Genomic DNA, 27,940 nt, shown 5'->3' on the forward strand with positions numbered 1-27,940 from the left:
AGGTCAGATGTCTAAAGTTTATGATGCATGCAAACATCCAGCTGTTTATGAAACTGGGATTAACAACTGTGGACCCCGGATACAAGAATGTTTCCTTGTCAATCCAAGTGCAGAATAACTTTGCCAGCCTTCACAACACTCTTAGGCAAACAGCTCTAAAAGCAAAATCTACCTTGAGCGCTAAAGTTTTGAGCACGGAATTAAAAGTCACACATGGAAAAAAAGATTTTACTCTTGCTAGAGATAAGGCTGAAGCTGTCATGTTCAGCAGTGCAGCGTTGCAAAACTTGGAGTATAAAAACTTTCGTTCAGACGAGAAAGAGAATTGGTATGGAACCCTAGCCCCTTTCATTGCTTATTCCTGCGGATTTGGATTAAGGCTGAAAGAATTGAGACTGGGTCACTCAAGGATGCCAGGCTTCCTCTGATAAAATCAAAGGAGCAGCTAAGAGAATTATTACAACTTATTATCTCTGCTGCCTAAAATACATCACGGATGTGGACATGACGTACCTACTGTCTCAAGAAGGGTTAGTCGGGATGATGGATGACTCTATCATCGTGGATGATGTCTTAAGACACTTGTACCTAGAATCTAAAACATCGACCAGAGAAATTTCCTCCTCCATGGTTGCATTTCATGCAATGTTTGGGGCATTCACCTTGTGTAAAGCTGTCGTAACAAAAAAAGATTTTAGAGCCTGGATTCAGAGACGTTACTCGGCATTCCTGTCGACCATGAATTTAACTGCGGACCCGTCTCTTCAATTAAATCTCTTGGAGGGAGGGAATCTAGTTAACGAGGTAGCTAGTGATAGGGCGCTCTTAAGACTTGTCGTTTATAAAGTGATTAATGGGAAATACCAGGATGCAAAATCAATGGCAATCCAAAGTCATATACGGATGTTGGTGTCCCTGACCGAGATGACGACTTTTTCGTTAATTCAGCGAGTTATAGTCCAAGGTGGAGCAGTCATGACCCTTTCACCTTTACCTGATCAACTGGTTAAATATAGTAACGAAAAGAGAAAAATCTTAGAGGAATTAAAGAAGATGAACATAAAAAAAAAAAATAAAAAAAAAAATACATAAAAAAAAAAAACATATATATATATATATATATTACTGCTCAATAAGCCAGGCAGAAAACCTAGCCATCAAAGCGGCTCTGGAATGGGTCTCGGGCGCCCACCCCACCCCGACGACAGTGCACGTTCTGTCCGACTCCCAGAGCGCGCTACGCTCCCTCCCTAATGGCAATTCAACAACCCCGATCGTCGTGGAAACGCTGGCTCTCGTACGGTCCCTGACGACGCGCAACACAAAAGTAAAACTGTTTTGGACCCCGGGGCACGCGAACAACGCCGGAAACGACAGGGCCGACACACTCGCCAAGGAAGCAGCGGAAACGCGCAATATGCGCAAAGCATACAGGCGCTTTCCGCTCACCTACGTAAAGACAATTCTTAAGGAGGAGCTCCAGCGCGTCTGGAACACCCGCTACACCGAGTCACCGCGCGGGTCGCACGCGAAGACCTTCCTCCCAAACATCGCCTCCGCCATCGCCTTCCGACAAAAGAACACGCCGTCTCCAGGCGCTACGCAGATCATCACGGGACACGGGCCCTTCAATTCATACCTCAAAAGGTTCAACATCATGGAGGACCCCAGCTGCCCCTGCGATGACCACTCCATCCAGGACCCCGACCACCTGCTGTGGCATTGCCCCGCTCTAGAGAGAACAAGGCACCACCTGCTGCAGAGTTGCAGAAGAGAAAATACAGACAGAGACAACTACCCAGACATGCTCGAAAACTCCCGACTGGAGAAGGGGCTACTCGAGCTGATGAGGACCGCAGCAGCCACCAGCAGAAGAATGCACCGAGAGGTGCCACCGACTTAACTCACCAACAGAACCCACACCACACGACATATCGCACACACCCCCCCCCCCTCCCAGCTCCCACCCATTCCTCAGCCCTGAACATAACAAGCAGGGCCACCCACAACAAACCATTGACGATATATATATATATATCGATCGCCCACCGCCTCACCGGGTGGCGTGTCCTGGAAGACGTATACTCGGCGAGCGACCACATGTACGTAGAGTTCGAGCTGATGACCCAAGCTCCGCGCCCGAGACCCCCGCTCTCACAGAGCGGATGGGCGTCGCGCAAGCTGGACGTTAAGCTGCTCGATGAGGCGGTCGCCGTGAGAAGAGACGCGGTGATCAACGCACGTGACGGAACGTCACCGGAGCAGATCGTGGAAACGTTCAACGGCCTCTTGCGCCAATGCTGCGATGCGTCCATGCCTCGAAGAAGAGGAACGCCTCGATGGCCCGTCTACTGGTGGACTGACGAGATAGCAGACCTCCGCCGCGAGTGTCTCATGGCACACAGAAAGGCGCAAAGGAGACACGGAGACGCGAACCTGAGGGAAGCTTACAAGCAGGCCCGAAGAGCTCTCAAGATCGCCATCAGTTCGAGCAAGTCTCGGTGCTGGGACGAGCTGTGCGCCACGCTGAAGGAGGACCCGTGGGGCACACCGTAGAGGTTGGTGAGGGGAAAACTCTCGACAGACTCTTTCCCCAACATCCAGAAGAGACCTGGTCCAGCTGCGAGATCGACTCGGTCGACGAACGGAACTCTTACACACAGTTCACCGAAGAAGAGGTAGCCGCCGCAGCAAGAAGGATCAGTGTTAGGAAGGCGCCGGGTCCAGACTGCGTACCGAACGCGGTCGTAAGATGGATCGCCACAATGGACCCACAGCTACTGACCCCGGTCTACAACACCTGCCTGCAGGGAGGCACGTTCGGGACATCGTGGAAGCGGCAGCGACTTGTGCTGATCCCTAAGAAGAAGGGAGCTCCGCCGGGTCCATCCGCTTACCGTCCCCTGTGTATGCTGGACGGAGCCGGAAAGCTCTTCGAGAGGGTGATCCTCCAGCGGTTGCAGAGCGTCCTCGAAAACGAAACGTCAGGGTTGTCTGATCGACAACACGGCTTCCGTCCCGGCAGATCGACCATTGACGCCATCAAAAGGGTCGTAGCCAAAGTGAGAGATGCATGGCAGGGCAGCCTCGGGGCCAGCAGACACGCGATGATGATAGCCCTCGATGTTCGCAACGCCTTCAACTCGGCCAACTGGGGGCTGACGGTCAAGGTGTTGATCGCGAAAAAAACCCCAGCATACCTGGTGAGACTCATTGAAAGCTATTTCACGAACAGGGTGCTGGAGTACGAAAGCGGAGGCAAGAAACGCTCCCGCCGGGTGGCGGCAGGCGTCCCTCAGGGTTCGATACTGGGGCCTTCGCTCTGGAACGCCATGTACGACGAGCTGCTGCGCTTGGAGATGCCCGACGGCGTCGCGGTCGTTGCAACAGCCAAGCGCCCGACGCAGCTACAGCAGGTTGTAGAAGAGGCGCTGCAGGCGATCCAGAGCTGGATGGACCGAGTTGGGCTCACACTCGCGGCGGAGAAAACAGAAGCAGTATTCTTTACGCGGAAGTGCAGGTTACAACCGCCCAGGATAGCGATCGACGGCTTTGAAGTGCCTTTTAAGAGAGAAATCCGCTATCTGGGTGTACAGATAGATGACAAGCTGCGCTTCGTCAGGCACGCCGAGGCGGCGGCGGCGAAGGCAGCGCGCGTAGCGGAGGACCTCGCCAGGCTGATGCAGAATGTCGGAGGGCCGAGGCAAAACCGGCGACGACTGTACAACGAGGTCTTCCACTCGGTCCTTCTCTACGGCGCCCGATCTGGGCGCAGGCCATGACCACAGAAAAGGCCAGACTCAGCCTCGCGAGGGTACAGAGAAGAAGCCTGCTGCGCGTAGCCTCCGCGTACAGGACTGTGTCCGAGGACGCCGTGCTCGCGGAGATGGGACGCGTCCACCAAGGGCCGGTGGACGCACAGACTCATCGGCGATCTGTCGGCCTAGGTCGGCAGGAAGCACGGTGAGCTCTCGTACCACCTCACGCAGGGAATGACCGGACACGGATGCTTCGGTACTTACCTGAAGAGGATCGGCAAAGCGGCGAGCGCTGAGTGTCTCCACTGCAACGCCGGAGAAGACGACGACGCTGAGCATACTCTTCGGATTCTCGGCGTGGGCAGCGGACAGGATGGCGCTAGAAAGGACCATAGGAAGGTCTGCCACAGTAGACACTATGGTCCAATCTATGCTATTGAACCAAAGCTCTTACGAGGCATGGACGAACTTCGTGATGCGGGGAAAAAAGAACTGAGAGACAGCGAGAGCGCCGCCCCAATGGGACAGAGTCCCAGAACTGAACAAACCGAAGTACAAATATTGGATATAGTGCCGGTCGTTATCAATTAACAGAAAAAGAAAATCAAGAGTCTCTGGGTTTTGCTAAGCTGCCATATGTTCAGGGCACCACAGACCGAATCGGACACGTTCTAAGAAAACACAATATCAAGACTATCTTTGCCCCATTAACAAAGATAGGATCGGTAATAAAAAGTGTCAAGGACAAAATACCGAATGAGTCCCATGGGGTTTATGAGATCCCTTGCAAAAACTGCCCCAAAGTATACATTGGCAAAACGAACCGCCGGGTGTCCTCAAGAATATCAGAGCACAAAGTGGATGTAAGAAATAAAAATATAACCTCCACGTTAGCCATGCACATGATGACAGATGGACATTCAATAGATTTTGATAAAGCTAGAACCATAGCGAGAATTAATTCTGAACCTAAAAGAATTTACCGCGAAGCCATCGAAATCTATAAACGTGTAGACAGTCCAAACACACGGGATGACAGCAAAAGATTACCATTTGCATGGCAAACGATCATTAATAAATCTGACAACCGGAATAAGGCTCAGGTCGCATATGACGATACCATTACTCAAAAAGTAGCCAATCCGACATCACCATTACGACGAAGCCAACGTATCGCGAACTGCAAAAACACATCCGTTCAAAAATAGACAGAACTTACCGATGCGCTACGTTCAATGTTAACAGACCAGACGAACGCGATACAAAGGACAGATCTGAACAATCACATGCTGGGCTTTGCCCACACCGGATGTTCACATTCTCAATTTTCCCCTGAGGATGGCCGGGCGAATCTGGCCGAAACGTCGGGACCATGATTCCACACGGAATCAAAAAAGTACGCGGAATAATCAGCTCCTATCTGCGGAACAGTGAAGGTAATAACATTCAAACTTAAGTGTTTTTAACATTTAAAACCAATTAAAAAAGTGCGAATTAAAAATCCTGATCCGCACGATGTAAAAAAAGTGTACTCTATAAAAATAATGTGAAAAACCTCTTGATGATGCTGAGAAAATCTTCAACGAAATATTGAGAGACATCCAAAAAAAAGATAACGCGAGAAAACACGTAAATACAATTTTTTTTAAAAATATATATATATTGTTTTTTAAGGATCGAACATTTGTAACAATACGAAAAAACGATGGATAAAAAATTCTTCAGTATGCTCCTATCCGCGGAGCAGTGAGGGTGTAATAATATTCAAACTAAAAAACGTGTTTTTAAAATTAAAACTGTGGCGACAAGTAACAATAAGTTGTTACCATTCCCGTACGATCCTCAAAATATGTAAATAGACGGACAGAAACTTTAAAGGACAGTTCGCCCGATTACATTGCATCGACTCGACTACTGTCTCCGCTGACGCCCTCGCCGCCGACGCCACTACCATCGCCTTCTTCGCCGACCACGCTATCCACTGGACTTCTCTCAAGGACATCTAATTAGCCGTCTAGAACGCACGAGCTCCAGCACCAACGACTCGACTCCCAAACTGTTGACCTACCGACGTAAATATTGATAAAAATTTTGCGTTCTCATCCAAACTGCCAGACAAAATCAAGATGTCTCAGACGAAAGACTCTAACGGAAAAATTCTGGACGGTGCAGGTACGAGCACGGACGCCATCACGCTGATACCACCACGAACATCCAGGATGGACGATTTTGAAAGACAATTAGATTTACTAAAGACAGCCGTCGAAAATTTGGTCGCCAGCATGAACCGCCACCGGAGCCCGAACCGCGGCAGAAGTTCGAGCGGCAACAATTATTTTAATCTACGCAGAGGTCGATCACCATCAAGAGATCACCGATTTAGAGGACGAAACTAGCAATCAAGCAGCTGACGAGTTCAGAGCGTGCCAATCAGGGGTGGAGGCTTTAACGCTCTATCAATCCACTCACCCTGCTCAGACATCGCAACCAAATCTAACAAAGATGGCCCCCACAACGGATACCAAGAAAACACCAAAAAACCAAGAAGAATTAAAAAGAAGACGGCCACCAGGCAGTCCACTCGAGGGCATCATCATATTGACACTCAGCCATCACTATTTAGCAACCATATACCTACAACAACAGGGTATACACTCCCTGATGAGATCATCAATTATTCCAGGAACCAGACAGCAGTTCCTCCTCACATCATAGCACTAGTATAACAGCAATGGACTTCAGATTGGTTGGCTGGGTTGCATGGATTGCCTCTAAACATACCAATGACTTTATTTCTTGATGTGCTCATCACTGTGCAAGACCCTTACGCTCGTAGTGCAGCCTTAATTAAACTGAAGCATAACTACTTGATGGATCGGCTGACCGCACAGCTCAAAGAGGGGGTTTCTACTGATGCTACTATACTAGAAATCCAGGAGATCAAACGTGATCCCTCTTTTTTAGGTGATTATCTCAGTGGTATGATAGCTGAACATTCAAAATTAACTACACATCTATCCAACATGATGAAAACACTGGCAACAGAAACAACTGCTAAACAATTGGCACTAGACGCCAATATGCAGTTATTCAGGGGGGTTATAACTGATGTGTCACAGTCTTTAGGTGCTAAAACTGAGCAAATTATTAACGCCATTTCTCACATATCAGGCTTGTCCGATGAGAAATCAGGGACCCTCATGCGCTCAGTTTCTCAAGCTCCATTGTCAGTGTTAACAGGGGCAAGTTCAAGACATTCTTCCAGAGCCAGCCTATCTAATGCATCCAGTGCATCTTCTAAGGCTTCTGCTAAAATAGACGATCAAGAGACGTTGGCAGACGGTCCACGAGATACGAGACAAGAGACAGCAGAGCCAGCGGCAGTCAATCTACCAGCAGCCATCCAGAGGAACCAGCTATGCGCCCTCACCGACAGACCTGAACAACACACCTGACACTCGCCGCACGCAGCCTAAGAACACTGAGCATCATCACCTGCGCACGAACACCTACATCGCGAGAAACCTCCATAATTAAACTTGGCCAAAGCTGGTCGGCACTCGAGTAGCACTGGCGTGACAAATATCTCTCTACACAGGCAATCTTCCGCGCGTTCGGACGCATCATCTCGCGTCCGCCCTTTTAAAATGTAAACAACCTCAAATATCATCAATAAAATACTACTGCAGCGGCTCAATCTGTGTATAATTTCCACCCGCCACCATCCCTAAATTGGTGACACACAGAAAAAAATGATAATACATTTTTTTTTATTATATATAATATATAAAAAAAAAAAAAAAAAAATTTAATAGTAATTTTGCTCTGGCTTAACACATCTTTATTGAAGCCACAAAATTGACTTTGGCAGCACAAATACTGTAGCTAACATTAAAAATCCATTTGTTCGTACAAACGCGAATCACTGGAAATATAAATTCATAAAAATATCGCAATGAACAAACGAGATGACAGTAGCATGATATCAAAGTCTTGGCTTCCGGTTTTGATGTCGAACGAAAAAAATCACATATAATTGTCACCGTGTATATATGACAAGGTCAAGGACCAGAGTGGGGCAGTTACATAAAATTCGTGACAAAGGCTGGAGCATCACAGCCGAAATATAGAAATAAAGTAAGGGTAAATCGCAATGAATTCTGAGATTCCTAAAATATTAATACTCGCGAACCTCCATGGATCGCTTAGCTCAAACAATGGAAGTAATTGAACAAATTGTTAAAAAATGGACACAAAATTTGCAGCACAAGCAAAAATTATTGGGGAACAGCAATTATTAATTGCTGAACTGAAAGGTCTCTTAAAATCCAAGCTGCAACTCAACAATATTAGCCCGCGAAGAGTAAAAAAAAATTGATAGCAAAATCTGTGGACTCGACGCCAAGCTATGCGATGGTAAGCGGCTCGATTTCGTCATCACCAATATGTCCCTGTCTCGCCGACAACGTGCTTCAGCACCATCCAATGCTGTGGAGAGGACCTTAACGCCCCTGCCCTATGTCTCGCCAGATGCCTGGACCGAGATTAAGAAGAGGAGTAAATAATCGCGCACTCAGCTTCTTCGCTAAGTGCGCGATGAGAATGTACAAATTAGACCTGCAACAAAAATGAGGCATATGCATGTGCTCTATTTGCACCCGGAAACGACTGAGGAAGCAATTGTGATATATTTGAAAGAAAACTCCTTTGGTGTGAAGAGTCAGCCTCAAAAATCACAACAAAAGGCACAAGTAATGCGTGCTTCAAAATTGCAGTGCCTGATGTAAAACTTAAAAGAGCCATCACGCTGACACCACCGCCTTTTAACCACAACAACCCGGTACTATGGTTCATAATCTTTGAGGACTGCACAAATAACAACTGACAGCTGGATCACGCATGAATAACGACCAACAGGAGGAAATATTTTAAGGTCGTTAACACACTTCCCCCTTGCATACTTAAGGAAGTGCGTGATATAATCACCAGCAAGCCGGTCTTCAACGCTTACGATACACTGAAGAGAGCGCTAGTGAGCCGTCTGACGTCATTGCGCGAAGAAAGTCTGAGACAGTGCCTCGAGCGGGAAGAAATTGGCGACAGGAAGCCGTCCCAATTTTTACGCCACCTCCAAGGACTAGCGGGAACCGATATTTCGACTTTAGGGATGCGCACAATTTGGTTAGGACGTCTTCCCGCCCAAATACGCCACACGTTAACGGACGACTCTGACATCGAGAAGATGGCCGCGATAGCGGACAGACTAATGTATGCAAATCATCACACCAGCACCCACAGCACTACGAACAAGCAGGATGGATGACTTCGAAAGACGGTTAAATTTACTAACGACGCCAGTCAAAAATTTGGTCGCCGGCATGAACCGCCACCGGAGCCCGAACTGCGGCAACAAGTATTTTAATCAACGCGACTCCAGCAGAGGCCGATCACAATCGAGTGGATGCCTACTAATCGACGACAGATATTGCTGGTACCACGAGTCCTACGGTGACAAGGCGCGCAAATGTAAAAACGATTGCCAGAAGAAAACGGAAAACTAAAGGGGCGCTCGTCAATGGCGGCAGACGACCACAGCCCGATTTCAAGCCGCTTATTTATTACGGATAGATTAAGCAAGCAAACAAACAAACAAGCAAGCCCAGGGGGAGTACTGTGGCGATAGGCAACAATAACTTGTCTACCATTCCCGTACGCCGTTTGAATAATCGACGTGATCACGTGTAGATCCTCAAAGTGTAATATCTGAAAGATAGCACCGGTCGTTCAGTAGAGGGCTGGGGAGAGGTTTTAGCCGGTAGGTAAATGTAAGCAGTTAAAGTGAAATTTATGAAAAAATTGCATATTTTTCATGATTTCTAACCTTGGGAAGAAATGGGTTAAATATCTAGTATAAATATGAAGCTATTAAAATAAATAAAGGTTATTAATCAGTCGTCGGAACAACATAGAGTTGGTCTGTAATCTTCACTGATCTTGCTCATAATCTGCGCCTATTGGAGTCCCGGCGCTAAAGTGGTGACCCACCGATGTGATTTGGACACGAAAAATCTAATTCGAGCCATGTCATTCAAGAACAAGATATAAAAATGGAGTCAGATCAAGAGACCTCAGCCATCACTATGATTTTTTATACACTTTTTTTTACTTCACACAGATTAGATTTTATGCGAATAATTGTGACAATTCGGCAAACGATCGAATATTTTTTCAAATGAAATTATTTTAATGAAAAATCTTAGTGGCACTGGAATGGGCAGCGACCGCCCTCCGACTCACAATGCGCTCCTTACAAAACTCGCAGTCCACCAACCTAATCGTCATCCAAACCTTCACCCATATCGAGGCTCTTAAAGCCAAAATGTTTCAAGTCAAATTATCATGGATCCCGGGACACCCGTCCAGTGAGACAACTATCAGCAACGTGGAAGCAGGCATAGACATCTTTAAGCCAGGGGTCAAAGGGGAAATTGGTTAAGACATGTGCAGAATCCTGCATAAAGCGAAACCACAAAACGCAAAGGTGATGTTTTTTATATAGATTATGACAACCTATCAAGAAACTAAAAGCAAAAATTGACAAAATACCCTTTTCTAGAGGAATAAAAGACCAATTGTAATTACAATAGAGACATTGACGCAAAAACTGGCAAACTTCCTAACAGAAATGGTTCATCCTTTTAATGAGGAAACGACAACTTATAATAAAACTTCATATAATTTCCTAGAAAAGATGAAACTATAAGATTCATATATCTCTATAAAAGAGGCAGAAGAGAGAATTATAAAAAAATATAAATAATCCTCATTAAACTTTACGTATTTTGTGTAGAATGGAGAATTTTATCAACAGGTCACCGATCGTAGCCAATATTTTTATGTATGACTGGAAACATCCAAGTTAAGTTCGAAGATTTGGTTACGATATGCAGATGACACACAGTTTTTGTTAAAATCACTCATACTAACAGATATCTACATACCAAGTCGCATAATCGCTTTATGACAGATGCAGAGAATAGTCCTTGGGGTATGTAAGGGGGAAAATCGGTTCTTTCATGCCGAATGGAGTATTTTTCATTCGGCAGGATGAAACAAAGCTTAATATTTTGGTTGAAGATTAAGCATTTAAGAAAAAAAAATATGATAGCGGCAAGGCAATCTGTCCTTCCAAAAAAGATTGTCTTGTAATTATCGAAGATAACTTTCTGGTTAATGAGGTTTTAAAAGCGATGTCTTATTTTTCTACACAGTATATAGAAATGAATCAACTCGTCTCGAAGAACAGTGTTTGAAAAAATCCGTTTTGGTAATATGAAAAATTGAAGAAAAATGCCGGCCAATCTCATTCGGTTGAATGTTGGCGCGTCTTGAGTTTCGGTGTTTATATATTGTTTTTGCTGCTCAAAATTCGCCTGCCTGGATCCCTCGGTGCAGCAACGTAGTATAGTAGTTAATATTCGTCGTTGACTTGAGCAAGATGGCTAATTGTTCACAGTTGTAAAAATCAGTCGCATCTTACCTTGCAGTCACACGTATCTGAACAGCTGCTTGAGAATAAATTGCAGTAACTGAAACAAATTTAAATCGAAGAGTAAAAAACTAATACATAATATGTTTGTGCAAGAAACGTACAAAAATAAATAGTGTAATTTACCTGCATTTCTTCAACGGTTAGTATTGTTGCATTCGGTCATGCGACTCATTTTAGCGACATTTTTGCACGGTGGCACCGAAAGTCCTTTCTTCGCCGATTAACGTTCATGGTCGAAGCCCCCGAAGCTTCCGAAGGCAAACGCGCGCAACGGCCAGAAGGACGATCAGAGAAAAACATGGCGTCGCTGAGTAAAAGAACCCCGACTGTACCGGTACGGTCGTAACATTATTAAACTTGGCCATGACAGCGCAAACGGAATTAACAATTGGGGGTAATATCGAACTTTAGATTCCAAATATCCTTGGACCTTGTATATATGACACAAGAATATAAATTTCTATAATATAATAAAAAATAAGTAATTTAGTACTTATTTTTTCTCTCAAAGACTTTAGTATATATAAATTGCGAAGGCTATCCTGAGCCGTTGACTTTTTGACCATTTCAAGTTTCTCAGAAAGATTTCTAAATGGTTTCATTTTTTGAAGCGGAAACAATTTTTTTGATCTGACTATCTCACTTAAAAAATCGGACCCGTTCAAGACATTCACATATTTGGTCGCAACATCCATAGAATATCTACTTAGCCTGGTTTCATACACCTTCTGAAGTTTTTCAAATCTCCAGTTTAGTTGTTTGATTATTGTAACAACGATGTATGTGTATGTTATTGAAAAGTCTGAAACTTTTCATATCTAATTATGATTATCGTGTTTCTCAGAGTTTCTATTAGATTACTAGCAATAGAAACAGATATGTTTTTTTCCTGTAGTAAATTATTGACGCTGTCTATTTCCTCCAAGAGGTTGCTCCATACTACTAAGATCCAGATAAAGTTAAAATATTTTAGTTGCTCCTAAGTATGTTTCCTCATATTTTACAATTCGTACGAGGTCTTCAAGAACATTAAAGATCTTTGGCAAGTGTTTGTACACCATAGATACAGATTGCTTCCATTTATTAGGCGAAGAGGAGAAAAAAAACAAATACATTTTGAACTATACCAAAAAATGTCAACATTTTTGGCGATACGCTGACAGCGTGAATTCCAACTAAATTCAAAGAATGCGATAAACATAGTAAAAAATATAAAAATTCATACACTTTAACTTTTATATTTCCCAGACATATTCGCGCCATTGTCATAGCAATGAGTTCTACAATGTTGAATATCGAGGTAGTCAGTCTATAATTTGTCCGAAATTGATATTTAAAATTTGTTCAAAATTTATATTTCAAGTTATTTAGCGTTCACACGTATCGTTAACGTGGCGGTCGGCTAATGTTATCCATGACGTCGCTCTCTCGACCGGCGTTCGCGTGCAACCAACACCACCTAGGTGTTAGTGCAACACAATATTCCCCTCCAGCGATCTGGTTCGCGATCACGTCGGTATCCGTCGAGATTACACGATGATATAGAAGCGGCTCATCAACACATTTGCACCTTCGTTCGTAGAGCGGCTACGAAAAATGCATTTATAGAGGGCAGGAAGTCGTCGGAGCTGCTTTCCCAGATGTGGACGTACGCCTGAAACACGATCCCGTCGGAGCTTGTTAGTGACACATAGGTCCGGAAGCTGCCCGAACGTGCACGCGTACTCAGTTTCCTGGCACGTGAATGTTAATGGTGACGCCGGGATAGAGCACATACGGAAGCGCAGCGTGACGATGCTGCCCAGCATGTGCTTGGAAGAAATCCCGAAGACCGACGGGAAACAAAAGCGAGAGTAGCGGCGGTAAACGACCTCGAAATATTTCGCCGCCTCATTCAACCACGGCGCTGCTTGGCGATGATGAAGAATTGAGAGACGTTCGTATCCTTTCCGGCGTTGGCTATCGACAGCTACCCGGCGCCTTAATGCTTCAGCTTGGAGTTCTCGTTAGCGAAGCGTTCGCCGTAGATGCTTCGGTCCACAGTGCCGTCGCCGTTAGTAAAATCTCCTCCCTGGATCTTATAGATATAGTCTTTGATGATTCGGTGGAATTTGCTTCCTTTGCAACCATTTTCGCCTCGCCACAGTACTCCTCTCCAGCGAACTGGCCATGAGTAGTTCGCGATCACGGTGAACCCATGTCAAAATCCTTCAGAAAGCTAGATATCACGTCGGTGTCACCAGTTTAGCATACACACGTGGCGGTCGGCTAATGTTATCTGTTGGGTCACTCTTCCGAACGGAGCCCCATTTGCGGCTTTCGCGTGCAACTCTTCGCCCCGCCACAGTTCAAATTTGTAAAGATAATTTTGGCGCCCCCTTCGAACGGGCCTGGCCAAGATAATGAGATTTAACGTCTTTGAATTTTTGAATAAAAACGCTGTTAAATTCGTGCATGGAAATACATTTTGGATAAATGTGATATAATACACATTTTCAGCTCCTGATAGTTTTTCTTGATACGAGAGTTAAAAATAGCTAACTATTTTTTTATTTAAATGCAAAAATAGTAATATATGTAGATTGTTCGAACTTTTTACCAGTCCATCGAGTTTTTTTCTCATAGAAGTACAAATCTTTTACAGTTGCAACATAGTGTTTGCAGGTGAAAAAGTCAGCGATAGATTAAGATTCTTCTCATGTTAATGAAACAACTTCTAATATTGCTTCTTCTGAGTCTACGATTGTATCGTATACCCACGTCCAGGTATTTAAAGCTATCAACTTAAGTCTGTGTTCCTGTATGGCTAGATATATCAAACATTGATTTTCTTTGATTGCTATCATAGTTTTTGTTTAATGTTGTTGTTGCGACCTCTCCTCTTTGGAGATGGCCGTCTTTTCTTCTCGAAGGATCACCGTCTCTCGACGAAATTAAACGCCTCGATCTATTGACACGCTTTATTATCAGAGCTTACATCCTCAGGCTCCTTAGTCCTTACGCTGACGCACGACCACACGCCGTCAAGAAAAAACCCACGCACGGCCGTAACACAATTTTATTCGGCCATGCACAAATATATGTAAAACATTGTCTGAACAGTTGTGTTATATAAAATACTTTGTATTAAATTTTTTAACTAAATATTTTTTAACGCATTTAACCGACCCTCGCAGCTAGAGTAGATTGTAGTTATTAAGAGTCTGCCCATTCCTAATCCAGAACGATTGGTTGAAAATATACAATAGTTTCTTGTTATAATTTTTATTAATTATTAATATAATTTAACAATTGTTGTGAATATGATCAAAAACTAGTAGTTTTCCTTACAGTGATAATCTTCAAAACAAGGAACAATACAAAGTGAAACATCACAAGTGTCACATATATATTTAGTTTGAGATCTAGTCCTGTTTCGAAGTATTGTATGACTACATACGTGACATCTTCTCCTTGTGCGACTACCCTGCAATGCTGTTGGGGGTAGCAAAGATGGAAAATGTCGTTCCATCAATCGTCGAGGGTTTATTTCTAGTGACGTTTGCAGGTTGTATTTGAAAAGTATTTTATCTAAAATTAAAAAAATGTACATATTATCAATATTTCAACGAATCCAATATGCACATTTGAATCCGCAACTGTGAGAAGCACCGCAGAGGAATGTGGAGGAATCCGTCCCCTCACTTTGTTTGGTGACCTTGTGTGCGTGTTGTGAACTTATAAGTATATTGTTTAAAATAAATTTGTACTCACAATCTTCAAATAATTAAGTTATAGTCTGTAGGTAAAATATAAAATTGCTATTTATTAGAAATAAAATAAAATAGATATTCTAGAAAGTATATATTTTGAATTATAATATTTTCACAATTCATATTATTAGGTAATGCAAACCTGACATTTGATAAAAAAAATCACCAGCTGTGATTAAACTTAATGCGCAGTCAAATCTATGCAGTTAATAATTTGTATGGTATATGTTATACCATTTTTTTAAAGACCTGTAATCCATGTAAAATTATTATTATATTAAAATAAATATATATAGTATAATGTAGGTAATTGTACCTTAAATTCTAATGTATTGTCCTTTTAGAAAAGCATACTTTGGAGGTGGATGGTTATGAGTGTGCTTGTGGAAAATTACAGCATTGTTGCAGTTTGTGGTAGCAGTCGCTTTACATCTTTCTTTCAACCGAGAAGAGCAGGTCCACTGTGTTAATTTAGATTTAGAAGATTTTTTGCTGTTATTTGTATAGGTGTAACTTCTATACAAAAGTTTCTCGCCACCAAAATTTGTCGGTATAAATTGTACATCTGAATAAAATTAAAATAATCATTAGATCAAATTAAATTAAAAAACATTAGTAAATGCAGCAAAAGCTGAACGTTAATTTAAGTCACAACCACTTTCTTTAGATATTATTAAATATATTATTTTTATGTGAGACGCACTCGACAACAACACAAAATACACAATAACTAAAAAATTGCTAATTTTGGATTTACCATTATGTATCAGTTTTTTTTAAACTTAATTTTACTATTAAAAGTAGGCACTTGAAATAAATAAAACAGTACGCCTTGAATCAAAATCAGATTTATATACATATTTTTGAGTAATATAAATTGTTCATAAAATATTTATGTTTTTCATTATCGCATGTGGATGCATACACTACAACAGCGGTTGGAAATGGATCCCTTTTTTCGAGAGCGTCTTTGATGTTTTTAAATATAATACAAATATAATTGTTTGATTCTGAAAGGTTATTTTTGTAGATGCTAAAGATAGTATATGAACTTTAATAAATAATTATGTCTTATGTTGATTATATATGTCGCATATTGTAATTAATTGTAATACATTGTATATCGTATATTAAAATAGGATAAAAACAGCAGTTCACACAATTGGTGTAAAATTCGTGGTAGAATGATTATGAATATCTTTAAAGAAAATTATTGTGTGTCTTTCAGTGTGAACGACCGCGTTACACCCTCTACTTGAATAAAAAGTGCAGCGCCATCTTATTCTCCCAGATAGTGACCAGTGTTTGCCGTACAAATGGTTTTTGAATACTAACATCAACTTTCCAGACCTGGTTTTGATGAACTTTGCTAAAAATTATAATAAATATTAGGGAACAAGAAGGAGAAGATGAGAAATATATTATATTTAAACTAACTTAGTTAAAATACTGTGTTTCCTCGATTCTGTGACTAGGGTTCAATCTGTTCTGATAAAATGGTCTGCAAAATATTCGGTTACAGCTGCTAAACATTTTTCGGTGTACCAAAATCGTTGCTCTTACAGATGCTTACTTTAAGTTAAATATATAGAAGTTTGATACGGCTAGAGAAAATAAGGAATCAATTCAAAACTGCACTGAAAATTTTTAGCCTCAGTAACTGCTGATGTGTGTGTTGTAGCGTTATCATGATGTAACCTCACACCTATAATTAGCATTCCAGGTCGTAAGAAGTGTATGTAACAAATTATAATACTATTATCCTGTTATGGTTTAGTCATTAGAAAAGTAGTCCAACGAAGATATTTCCTTCGCGTCCCAAAAAATATAAGCCATGACTTTGCTTTAATAAAATACTTTTGATGGCCGTTGGGGCTAGGACGTCCGCACTTGCCGACTTTGCTATGGCTGTGGCTCCTTAACCGCCCTACGTATACGAACGTACGTGATACGTTTGTATGGGTATTATAAAAAAAATTTTTGCGAAATCTTTTTTCGAGAACCTCTGACTTGCAAAGGATACAAAAAAAGATCACAAATGTGTCTATTGCGTATTTTTTTCTGTTATATTGTAAACAAGTATTGTTATTGTGAAATCTAATGAAAAAAAAACCCAATGTATTTTTTAACTACTTTTTGAATAATAACCCAGAGGTAGGGCGGTTAATACGCTGGCATTGCACATTGACTTGTTTAATGTCAGCTACGAGGAGCTGGCCCAATTCGTATCATTTAATTTTGATATTTTATGATTTTTTTTGTTTGCTTCTTTATATGTATTATTTTAATTATATATAGGATAATAAAAATAATACACAAAAAATAATAATACATATAAAGAAGCAAGCAAAATAAATCATAAAATATTAAAATTAAATGATATCGTAAATAAAATGGATGTTCAATTAGAAAATAATAAGTTACCAGAGTATTTTAATAAGTATTTAATAAGATATAAAGATGTACATTGATTTAATACTAGAAAGAGACAATTTAAGGATATTTAGGTTTAAAATAACAGATACGCCCAGGGGAATATTTATAAAGGTGTGAATTTGTATAATAATACTCCTAGGGCAATCCACAAAAATAAAAATGTAGGAGTTTTCCTCAATGGAATAAAGAAACACCTTCGTGCATTAAGAAATAAATTAAAAATTAAAAGTCTTTTATAAATTATGTTTTGATTAAATTTGTTTAGTCTACAAGCAATTAGCTAAATAAATTAATAAAATAATAATGAAATGCAGAAAACTCTTATTTTTCCAATGTTAATTTGTTTCAAGATGAGTGGCGGATCTTTCTTATCAGTAGTAACAAATAGTTTATTCATAACGGAGATTAAAGTCGGCGACGTCTGGAAATAATCATGATCTTCGAAACGACTGCAGTTTCAAAGTTTTATAGAAAATTTAACTGATGATCAAGACTGAACTAAATCGGACGGTCAAAGTAAAAGCGGCCACCTTTTTTGGGCTTCTAAAAAACGTTTTAGTCGATTTGGCGATTAATGCGGGTTGGCCTGAATTATCGTTATTTCAAGTTAGAAGTGAAGGGTAGTTCTGTAGTCTAGTTTCGATTGGAAAGTCCTGTTGGAAGCATTGAAGAATTGGGGGAAGTTCAGTCTTGCTTCTAATCTTCGATCTTTTGACAAACGCAGATGATTCGATGCGGAGCCAGACTGGCTCCGCATCGAATTTTGACAACGTGGCATTTGACAATGTGGTTATCTTCTTGAATGTTCAATTATGATGCGTGAAAATATCGAAACTAAACCTTTTCTGTTAAAATAAGGTCCGAGAGTTTTAGTGCAAGTTGCTTCAGCATTAGTAACCTTTTGGATGCCAAAATCCAATAGGGTTTTGCTACTTTGGTAAATTAATTATTTAAAATCTTCGAGGTTGACTTAAGAACTAAGCATCTTAAATATTGTTTTCGAACTGATTGTACGTCATTGATAAGTAAAAATTAGCAAGATTATATTTTATAATGAATAAACAAATAAAGTGCAAATCAAGATTTGCATTATCACAGATATTTAAATGTGATAATGTAAATTTAAAGTGGCGCACTGACTTCTCCAGTGACTGGCGTTACGCATTTACACGGTGCTAGTCGCTGGCATCCAGTGATTGGCAACCTCGACTGGCATCGTGTAAATCAGCCTTAACAGTACTCCGTCTACATGGCAGCAGCATATAATTTCACTAGTGTATGAGTTGAATTATATTTTCACTAATGAAAATATAACTACACCGAAAAATAAATAATTGTAAGTATGTACATATTAGTACGTATGGAAAAGTTGAAATCATATCATTTTACAAGCAAATAAATTATATTTTTACTGATAAAAATATATATCTACCAGTGAATATGTATTCCGATATGATTTCACTAAAATCACATATTTTTGGGATAGATTCAAGACTGGTTTTTTTAGATTTTCTTTGAGGGATAACCCGAGAATTTTTGGTGTAGAATCAAGGACATCATTTCAGCATTTTCTACAAGGGGGGGGCAAAAGTTGGCCAGTTAGTGTAGCTTCACACGTGCCGGATGGATTCGCCCGGCACCGGGCCGGCGCCGTGTAGTGGGGGTAGTGTTGTATGGGCTAGAACTTACCATTTCAGACGTGCCGGACGAATCCATCCGGCGCCGGCCCGACGCTGGCTGTCGGGTTGTCGCCGGTCACGCTCACTACAACTGTCCAGCGCCGGGTACCGGGTTGAGTGTGGTGTGGGTAAATCTCATACATGAACCGGGCCGTTGACAGTGATTGTGGTATCTTGTAATAAAATTATTAAATATATTCCACGTGTTTACGCAATAGCGGAAGAAATAGACCTTGAAATTTTAATAATATTAATAAAATCTCTTTTAATTATCTTATTAGAATACATACAAAAATAAAATTCTAACGCGAAATGCGTGGAAGGACTTATGTGAAGCTGTTAATCCTAAATGACTGGCATCAGTTGACGGGGTATAGGGAAGAAACCCGCCAGAGACCGGCCACGTGTGAATGTTTTGTAAGTGGCGCCGGGAGGCAGTTGCCCCACGCCCCCAAATGACAATCCTGGATAGGGGATTAAGTTCAACATTGTCTCACTCCTCCCTGTATTTCAATCTCTTAATGATTTGTTGCTTATTCTACTCTCGCTTTTTGTTGGTAGTGCTGTCTGTTTATTCATTTATCATGGCCAAAACTTAGTGTCACTCTGGTAACACTGACGTGATAGTGGCGGAGAGCAGCAATTTTCTTTTAGTGGACCTCGGCGGGAAAACAACGGCTGGTGACGTCTCGTACACCATTCACTCGCATATATTTTAATAGCAAGCATGTGAACTACTATAAACTTCAATCTGTGTATAATTGCCATCTGTCACCATCCGCCAATTTCACAATAATTAATATTCTTGTAGATATTAATATGTTCATTAATCTCTTATTATTTGATTCATGGTAAAATAAGATTTTTTCCGCACATATATTTTTATTAATATTTAATAATACATCTTTATTTAGATAGTGATCATATAAGGCGTGGCAATCAGTATGCATAACTATTCTTCTGTTTATTACGCCGACAAAGACTGATTCTATAATTTTTATGACATTTTTAACAAATCTTGCACATCTAATTTCAATGCAAGTTTGATTATTGAATTTTAAAATTAAAATGACATGCTTTTTTTGAAATCAAATTTGCATGCAAAATATAAAAATAAATTTAAGAAAACGTTTTACATGTATTTATTTTAGTAAAAATAGAATACAGAAAGAAAGTGTTTTTTTTAGATTACAAAATGTTAAATACAAATTAAACCAAAACTAAAACAATACAAAGCCAATAAAAAGAAAAATACACTAGAAGAATTCAAACGACCTAAATTTAATGTGGAAATATTATAATACACCAAACACTCGTTTCCCATTATTCCTACAGTTCTTCCTTTTTGTCTATGAGCACTTTACACACTCGGACGTAAGAGGGCGGTACGTGGTTGTGGATGTTCTTGACATCGATTATTTTGCGGCCAGAGATCCTTAAATAAGCCGGACATTTGCGACTTCTGGCTGTGGAGCATTTCCAAAACGATCCATCGGTGCAGCTGCGTGCATTGTAGAATGTGTATCCTTGAATGGCGATCAAAGATTTTCCTTTTTTCGACAAGATGATGGTCGCTGCAATGAAAAAGTAAAAGTAAGATTTAGTTTCTAATAACTTCGTTTATATGATTTAAAAAATAAAATAAAGTATACTATAAATAACAGATAAATTAAATGATACAAATAAAGAAATAAAAATATATTGTACAAAAGATTTATTGTAAACCATATTAAAAATAAAATTAGAAAGACACAAGTTGCACATTTGTACAGGGTTTTATTACGATTTTTGTGTACTAAATATTCTGGAACATATAATTGAATTGTTTCGCTAAATCTGACGGTCTGTGGTTGTGCGGTGTCTCTTCAAAAAACAATCCTATCGTTTATGGTGGTCAAGTGAACATAGCAGTGCATATTTTTGCAGAAGAACAATGCCAACCTAATATTCTGCATTTTGATTTGCTTCGCCTAGAATATCTTTTGTCAAACAAAATGATTCTGAAAGGTTCAACAAATAACATGTTAAATAAATACTCTTTATATTATATACTTTTGAGTGGCTAAAAAATCCATGCAATGGAAACGGTAGCTATTAAAAAAAGTTGGACTGTTGAAAGCAATGGTCTTTATAGATGTATCATATTATAAAAAAACGCAACTAGCACAGTACGAAGTTTCCATAGGAGAGATGAATAAAAGGAAAGGTTAACGAGATATCTCAAAAGCCTAGCTTTTCTGTAATACTACTTCTATATCATTACAAGTTGTTTTTTTTTGCCCTCTGTTTATACATTATTCTGTAGTGTATACAAACTAGCGATAATTTATTGATCCCGATCCTAGACTTTCTTGAAAACTGTGAAAAATACTTGATATTTAAAAATCAGTTGACAACAAATTGTTTTATTAACAAACCAAACAACGTTAATATAAAAGTGTATAATATCAAAAATATATCATTAAATCACAGTAAGTTTATAACAAGCGTCTATGGTGTTTTTGCATTTATTATAGCATTTTCACTAAGTGTTTTTTTATTTATTAAACGACGCTAATATGCCTATAATTATTATTTAAAATATTTATTTATATACATTTTAATAGAATTTATGCAAAATTTAACAAAATAAGCGTTGGTGCATTTGTACTCTATATTTCGACTTTTAACGAAAGCTCCTTAAATCTCGGATAGCTCTTGACGCGCTCCGTCTTCCAGAAGGTCACTTCGTTGTTGACTGTATAGACGTTTGATTTTATCCTGTGACTAGTGGCCGTCCAAGATTGAGATCTGATTGTCTTCTGGCCGTCGAACGGTCCCAATCTTTGGTACGTATAATCGTGACATAGCAAAAGCGACTTGCTCCTGCAAACTTGGAAGCTCGCTGAAACACAAACATTATCATCATCAAATTCTACAATTTCAGCGGATAGAGATCTAGAAATCAAACAATACGTGCTCGAACCGATCTAAAAAAACACTGACGAAAACAATGTTTGATTATTTTTAACATGTTTATTGAGAAATAGTTAAACTTTATACAAATGTCCGCCGACAGTGACGTAGTTTGGCGGCTCGTGGTAGTGAAATCCTTTGATAAAAACGAGCATATTGTTTCTTGTATGCACTACAGCTTTGCAACCTTTGCTGGAAATCGAAGAGCATTGCCACCTTATTCTCCCGTCCTTGGATATACCTTCTTTGGAATATGTGTAGCTTTGAAATAAGACCAAATCTTTGCCTTTTTTTGATCTTATATACCGTACTAAAAATAAAAATATAACATCTCAGTAAGTCAGTTTAATATTATAAAATTCTTACGTACACACACCTGAGTGAAGAAATAATAAAACAACTTAATTTCTATTTGTAATTATTGTATTATTGTTTGGCAATACAATTTAAATAAAATTTAACAATATTTAAAATAAAATAAAATATTTATTTCGAGATCATATTATTAATAATATGGTTTTATTATAAATATAGCTTCAAAATATTTTTTTATTAAATATTTTTTTCACATTCAGATTCAGTGTAGCATAATATACATAACCTTTAATTCAAGAGTTATAAATAATGTTTATTAGCACGACCTAAGATGACATTTGAATCAAGTCAAACCGACTATGTATTATCTGTGACAATATTTAAGTACATACTATTTTCTAATACACGTAGAGCAAAATAATCAAATACACACTTAGCAACATTAAAGTTACCTTTCATTATATAAATAATTTAGAGTGGGTGGAGAGTGGTTGTGATTTTCGTTTATTTTATATATGACAAGACCTATGGTGTGAACGCAGCCCTTGCATCGTTTGTCCCTATATGAAGAACACTGCCACCTCACTTTTCCGCTGGACAGCTCAGAGTGCTTTGTATACGTGTACCTGTTGAGCCTCAACAAAGTGCCGCCATTTTTAGCAAGCACGAATTCCGCTAAAACGGCAAAATACATTTAGAACATCGTTAATCTATGTTATTTGAATTTACATGTAAATCATAAAATTACATTTTGCATCGAGTCATTCCGTCACTCTACGAACATCATTATATGTTATTGAAAGAATATTAATACATCCACTTATATATGCTTTTATATCTAGCAGTAGATTCTTCTGGATTTAACCTTATGAAAATAATCTATTACTAATTTTTGCATTTTATTTTTTTCAAATCCTTGTAAATTTCTTGATTCTGTCTGCAAATGATTTTTAAATCTTGCTGAAATTTAATAGCGATAAAGCAAAACCGCGAAAAATGGGATTTAGTTTGTTTTGTAACAATGTTGATAATCATATATTTTGACAAATAAAAATTTATTTTTCATTATATGATATATCCCGATAAAGTTTAAACTCACAATACGGTCACTGAAATCTATATTTTTAATTCCATTTGTTCCAAAAAGTAATAAAATTAATTAAGGTGGGGGAAGGGGGTTCGTTAAATTAATTTATTTAGTTAGTTTTGAGCTTAATTTATTGTTTTTAAAAACTATATATAAAAAAATAAGTCGAACATAGACGCAATAAGTGCAATTTTTCTAATTCATATGAAGAATTTAATAAGAATATTTATTATTAAAAATTCACTCCGCGGAAAACTATGTATAATATAAACAATTAGTTGAATATTCTTCTTTATATTGAGTTATTTTTGATATTATCAGGGCTATGGAGTCGTTAGAAATTATTCCCGACTCCGAATTTTAAAATTTCGATAAGATAATCTTAAATTACAAAATTTACTTTTAATTATTTCATTGATTTATTTTCATGTAAATAACAACATAGAAGAAAGAACAAAAAATAATTATAATATTTCTTAGGATTAGAGCCGCGCCATTGTATGTGTCTACGTGTGATCACGCTGGTCGGTTGGCTGTTGTTGGGTATTTTTTTAAGTGCATAATAACTATTGTTTACTTCATATTAACGACTTAAATCGTATGGCGCACGACGGACAATTAAAACATTATTGGTCAGTCGATTTTTTACGACTCCGATTCCGCTTAAAATGCCCTAACGCCACAGCCCTGGATATTATTATTCTAATTATATACTCGTTTTTGTATTGAGACTTATTTTCTATCAATAGTATTTTTTATTTTTCCACAAATTTTTTTTCTTTGAAAAGAAGTTTATTTATTTATTTTTAATAAAAATTTTCGAGCAAGTATTTTTTATTAATTTTTGTATATTTTATAAACGTATGGGGTAAACAAACAAAAATGTCTGAGGTCCACATTTTTTTAGCTTCAATTCCAGCCTAACACATCCGGTCACATTAGGTCTAGTAATTTCTATAATATTAAAGTATAAATTTTATTTTGTAAAATATATAGAATAAAAGTATGATGGTTTGTAATTATACGTCATGGAACTGATTACAATGAAATATGCCAAAAAACGAATGCAGTGTTTTAGACAGGTGCAACCATTTCCAAACAAACATAATTGCGCATGCGCAATTTCTAAAAGTCATGTTGTAAAATGGTCTTTGATAAAGATTATCGCTTTAAAACATTGAAGAACACTCACATAACGTTTGATGATCGAAATTCGACGAATATGCATCATCTCGCGTTAACAAACGTCAAAAACTGTCAAATTGGCGCCACAGTGTTGCCATAAGTAAAAAAAACAAATGACAGCATGCGTTCTAGAACTGAGGGATTTATAAAATTCAATTACTATATTAAAAATGTAACAATGTATTTGTAAATTTAAATAAAAGTAAAGATTCTAGAATTTTCGGTGACGGCCAATATTTTTGTCGACGTATCGTTTAACTAGCATCTCGAGGCCTGCAAAAATTTGTGTTATGGAAAATATTTTAGCTTAAATAAAATACTTTTTGAGGTGGAAAAAATAGAACTTATAATATTATATTTTTACTTGGCCCTCAAAATATTTGCAAAATAACAAATAGCCTGCGAGATGAAAGAAGTAATAGTGTTGACGTTAAGTCAGAGGTGGATCGAACTTCAGTTTTCAAACTTTTTTCTAAAATAGAGTTTTGTACCTACTAAAAAAAGTTTGTTTAAAATCACAAAATATTTTCAATCCATTTATAGAAACTTCACTGACATTGTATTGTGCCGTTTATTTTCTTATTAAAAAACACATTGAGAAAACTTACTTTTATATAACGGACTTTTGGCTTTAACGAGCCTCACCCGTATTTTTAATGAAAAATAATATCAATTAAATAGCTGCCTTTGGACCTTTTCTAGCAGCCGATCCTTTCAATGACTTTTTCGTACATTTCGGGCGGTATCACTTGACGGATCTTGGTTTTTTATTTAACATACCCAGAGAGGTGGAAATGTGCCTTATCAGATATGGAAGATTTTCTCTGTGGAAATGTGCTTTATCAGAGAGGAAGAAAAGCAGCGACAATTTCCTACTGTTCCTACATCTACTTCCTACAGCAGCAACACCTAACCTGCAACAATACATTTTTTAAAAGAAAATCTTATCTTCTTAAAAATTTGTAACTTAAAAAATCCGGAACAGACGGTCTCTTTTACCTCACTTCCCAATTACGCTACATACCGTTCACATATTATTTATTCTTGTATGTAATATAAGTTTTCTTATTTAAACAATGTGTTTTTTAATACAATAAAAATGTAATCGTCAAATTATCATTAAAATTAATTTTAAATAATAATATAAAATGCAATATATCAAATAGTATAAAACACTTAGCGCAGTACTTAAGCTAATTACACGGAAGAAACTACAAAAATAAAACTACAATTAAGTTAATTAAATTTTATATTTATAGTTGATTCTTTTCTTGGGACATTTGACATATTTACCATTTACTATCATGTAAGCTGGAGGTGTATGATTGTGATCTTGTTGTATTTTCAACAGCTTTCCTTCATAAGTGTGAGCGCTAGCTCTGCAACCATTGTCGTTATTAGAAGAGCAATGCCATCGTACTTTACCATTTGCCAAATCAGCATGTTTACAGTACGTGTACTTGTTATACATGAGCAGCACGTTGTCATTTCTGCCAGACGGAATAAATAGAAGCCCTAAAAATAAATAAATAAGTGAATATAATTATTATTATTTTTGGTACTTATTAAGAATAATGGCGCCATGCTCAAAAACCAATAGCTATGAACATTTGCTCTGCGTTTAGCCCTAACGTCTACGAAAGCGTCCAACAATGTTTTAAAATTTAAGCTGGTTAAGTATGAGCGAGCGTTGATTAGAACATTTAAACAATTTAAGTAAGATAAATAACCTTGTTGTAAATTTATATAATCCTCTTTTTTAGATTTGTTGCAGAGCTATTTACTGTTCTGACTAACGCTCGTTGTTTAAATTTTAAAACATATTTATGTAGCAAAACGTTGACCGTTTTCATAGCCGTTAGGGCCAAACGTAGTGGATAATTCATAACTATCGGTTTCTGAGTGTGGCGTCGACATTCTTAACAAGTAACTATTTTTTTATTATTTATTTACAATCTAACAATAAATTGATAATAAGTAAATTTTTACAAACTTAAGTTGGCATGTAGTCCGTTGAACGCTTCTCTTCACAAAGCTGCAATTAAAATGATTAATATAGATGTTACCGATTCCCAGACTTTGTCTGGTAGTTAAAATTTACTTGTAGGTATACATTATATCCGATTGATTTACTCAAGTTGACACATATTTACCCCATTGTAACACCTATCAGGTTATAACGGATTTAATAAGAAACAAATTGTAAAATTTGAATGTGTTCATTTTGTGGTCTGCGTTAAATAATTTATAAAGTGCATATCGAAGGGCACAAGTCATAGGCACTCTCCCAGAGCTGGATTCCGTACATCCATATCGGATTCAATAAATCTTTATTATAAAAATAAAGCAGTTTACTTTCCTGGATATTTATGATTTATTCGTCATCTAGTACATCTGACAATATTTAAATTTTTTATTTTGGTAAGAATATACTTCTGTCATGCCAACCTTCCATCCAAATACAGTCTCAAGTATTTTACTTCCTACTTTGTATCGAATTCGTCACGTTTGCCTTGATCTTTCGCTCTTTTAGTCATTCGCTCATCGTATGATATTCGTTGTCGACTTTAATTGATCTATATGTAGATTTTTCTCAGCGGCCTGCGCACAACCCACGGCTCTGTTCATGGATTTTTTGCAAGTTTTTTAAAACGCTTGGATATGCAATCGATTCTACGTAGTTTTGTTTGGTGAGTTCGGCTGAAATCTCGTTTATTCCAAGTCGGAAGTGAAGTGGTTTTTCTGAATGTTCTTCTGATTAGTCTGAATGAAGTAATAAAATAAAAACTCTAAAATTAAAGAATATTAATTATTTATTGAATGAAATATTTACACCTTTGAGTAAGTTAATACAAATTAGTGTAAACAAAAATGTTTAAAAATGAAATCTACCACTAAGTTATCAAAATCATAATCAGAAAAAATATGATTGTAATGAATTTTAATTTAAATTACAGGTATTTTAAGGTTTCCTCCAACATATAATTTGGAGTTATTTAACGGTTTATGGTTATGCGAATGATTAATGCTTATCACCTTATTGTTTCTGGTGTGGACGCTCGCTTTACATTTACAGTCGTTATTCTTAATGCATACCCATCTTTTCTTCCCATTTATAGTTTGGAACTGTTCACAATAATAATAACGATTTATCACTAATAAATCGGTGCCAAGCTTCGTTGTCACACGCTGAACCGAGTCTGAAACATAAAATAAATATT

At 38.3% G+C, this 27,940-nt stretch overlaps 1 protein-coding gene across 6 annotated transcripts in view; it reads right to left on the minus strand.

Annotated features, from left to right (window-relative positions):
• LOC148234762 (uncharacterized) overlaps window positions 1-27,940 on the minus strand; it is a 564,675-nt gene that overhangs the window by 12,874 nt on the left and 523,861 nt on the right. Inside the window, exons 5-7 of one of the 6 annotated variants that reach the window (XR_015809778.1) lie at window positions 26,013-26,234; window positions 24,727-25,930; window positions 20,520-20,751 (exon numbers count right to left, since the gene is read on the minus strand). The exons of 2 other annotated variants lie outside the window; for them this stretch is intronic. Coding sequence is in view for 3 of the 4 variants with exons in the window: in XM_088187152.1 (XP_088043278.1) it covers window positions 27,666-27,919 (254 nt within the window). In the remaining variant the exon portion in view is untranslated. Of the gene's footprint in view, window positions 1-15,136; window positions 15,312-15,378; window positions 15,628-20,295; window positions 20,752-24,726; window positions 25,931-26,012; window positions 26,235-27,517; window positions 27,920-27,940 lie in introns of those variants that run through there. 3 more of the 6 variants (XM_088187155.1, XM_088187158.1, XM_088187152.1) reach the window with 3 other exon arrangements.

This window comes from Plectrocnemia conspersa, unplaced genomic scaffold (genome assembly GCF_051122295.1).
Source record: "Plectrocnemia conspersa isolate PC_06_02 unplaced genomic scaffold, ASM5112229v1 ptg000005l, whole genome shotgun sequence".
Classification (NCBI taxonomy): Eukaryota; Metazoa; Arthropoda; class Insecta; order Trichoptera; family Polycentropodidae; genus Plectrocnemia; species Plectrocnemia conspersa.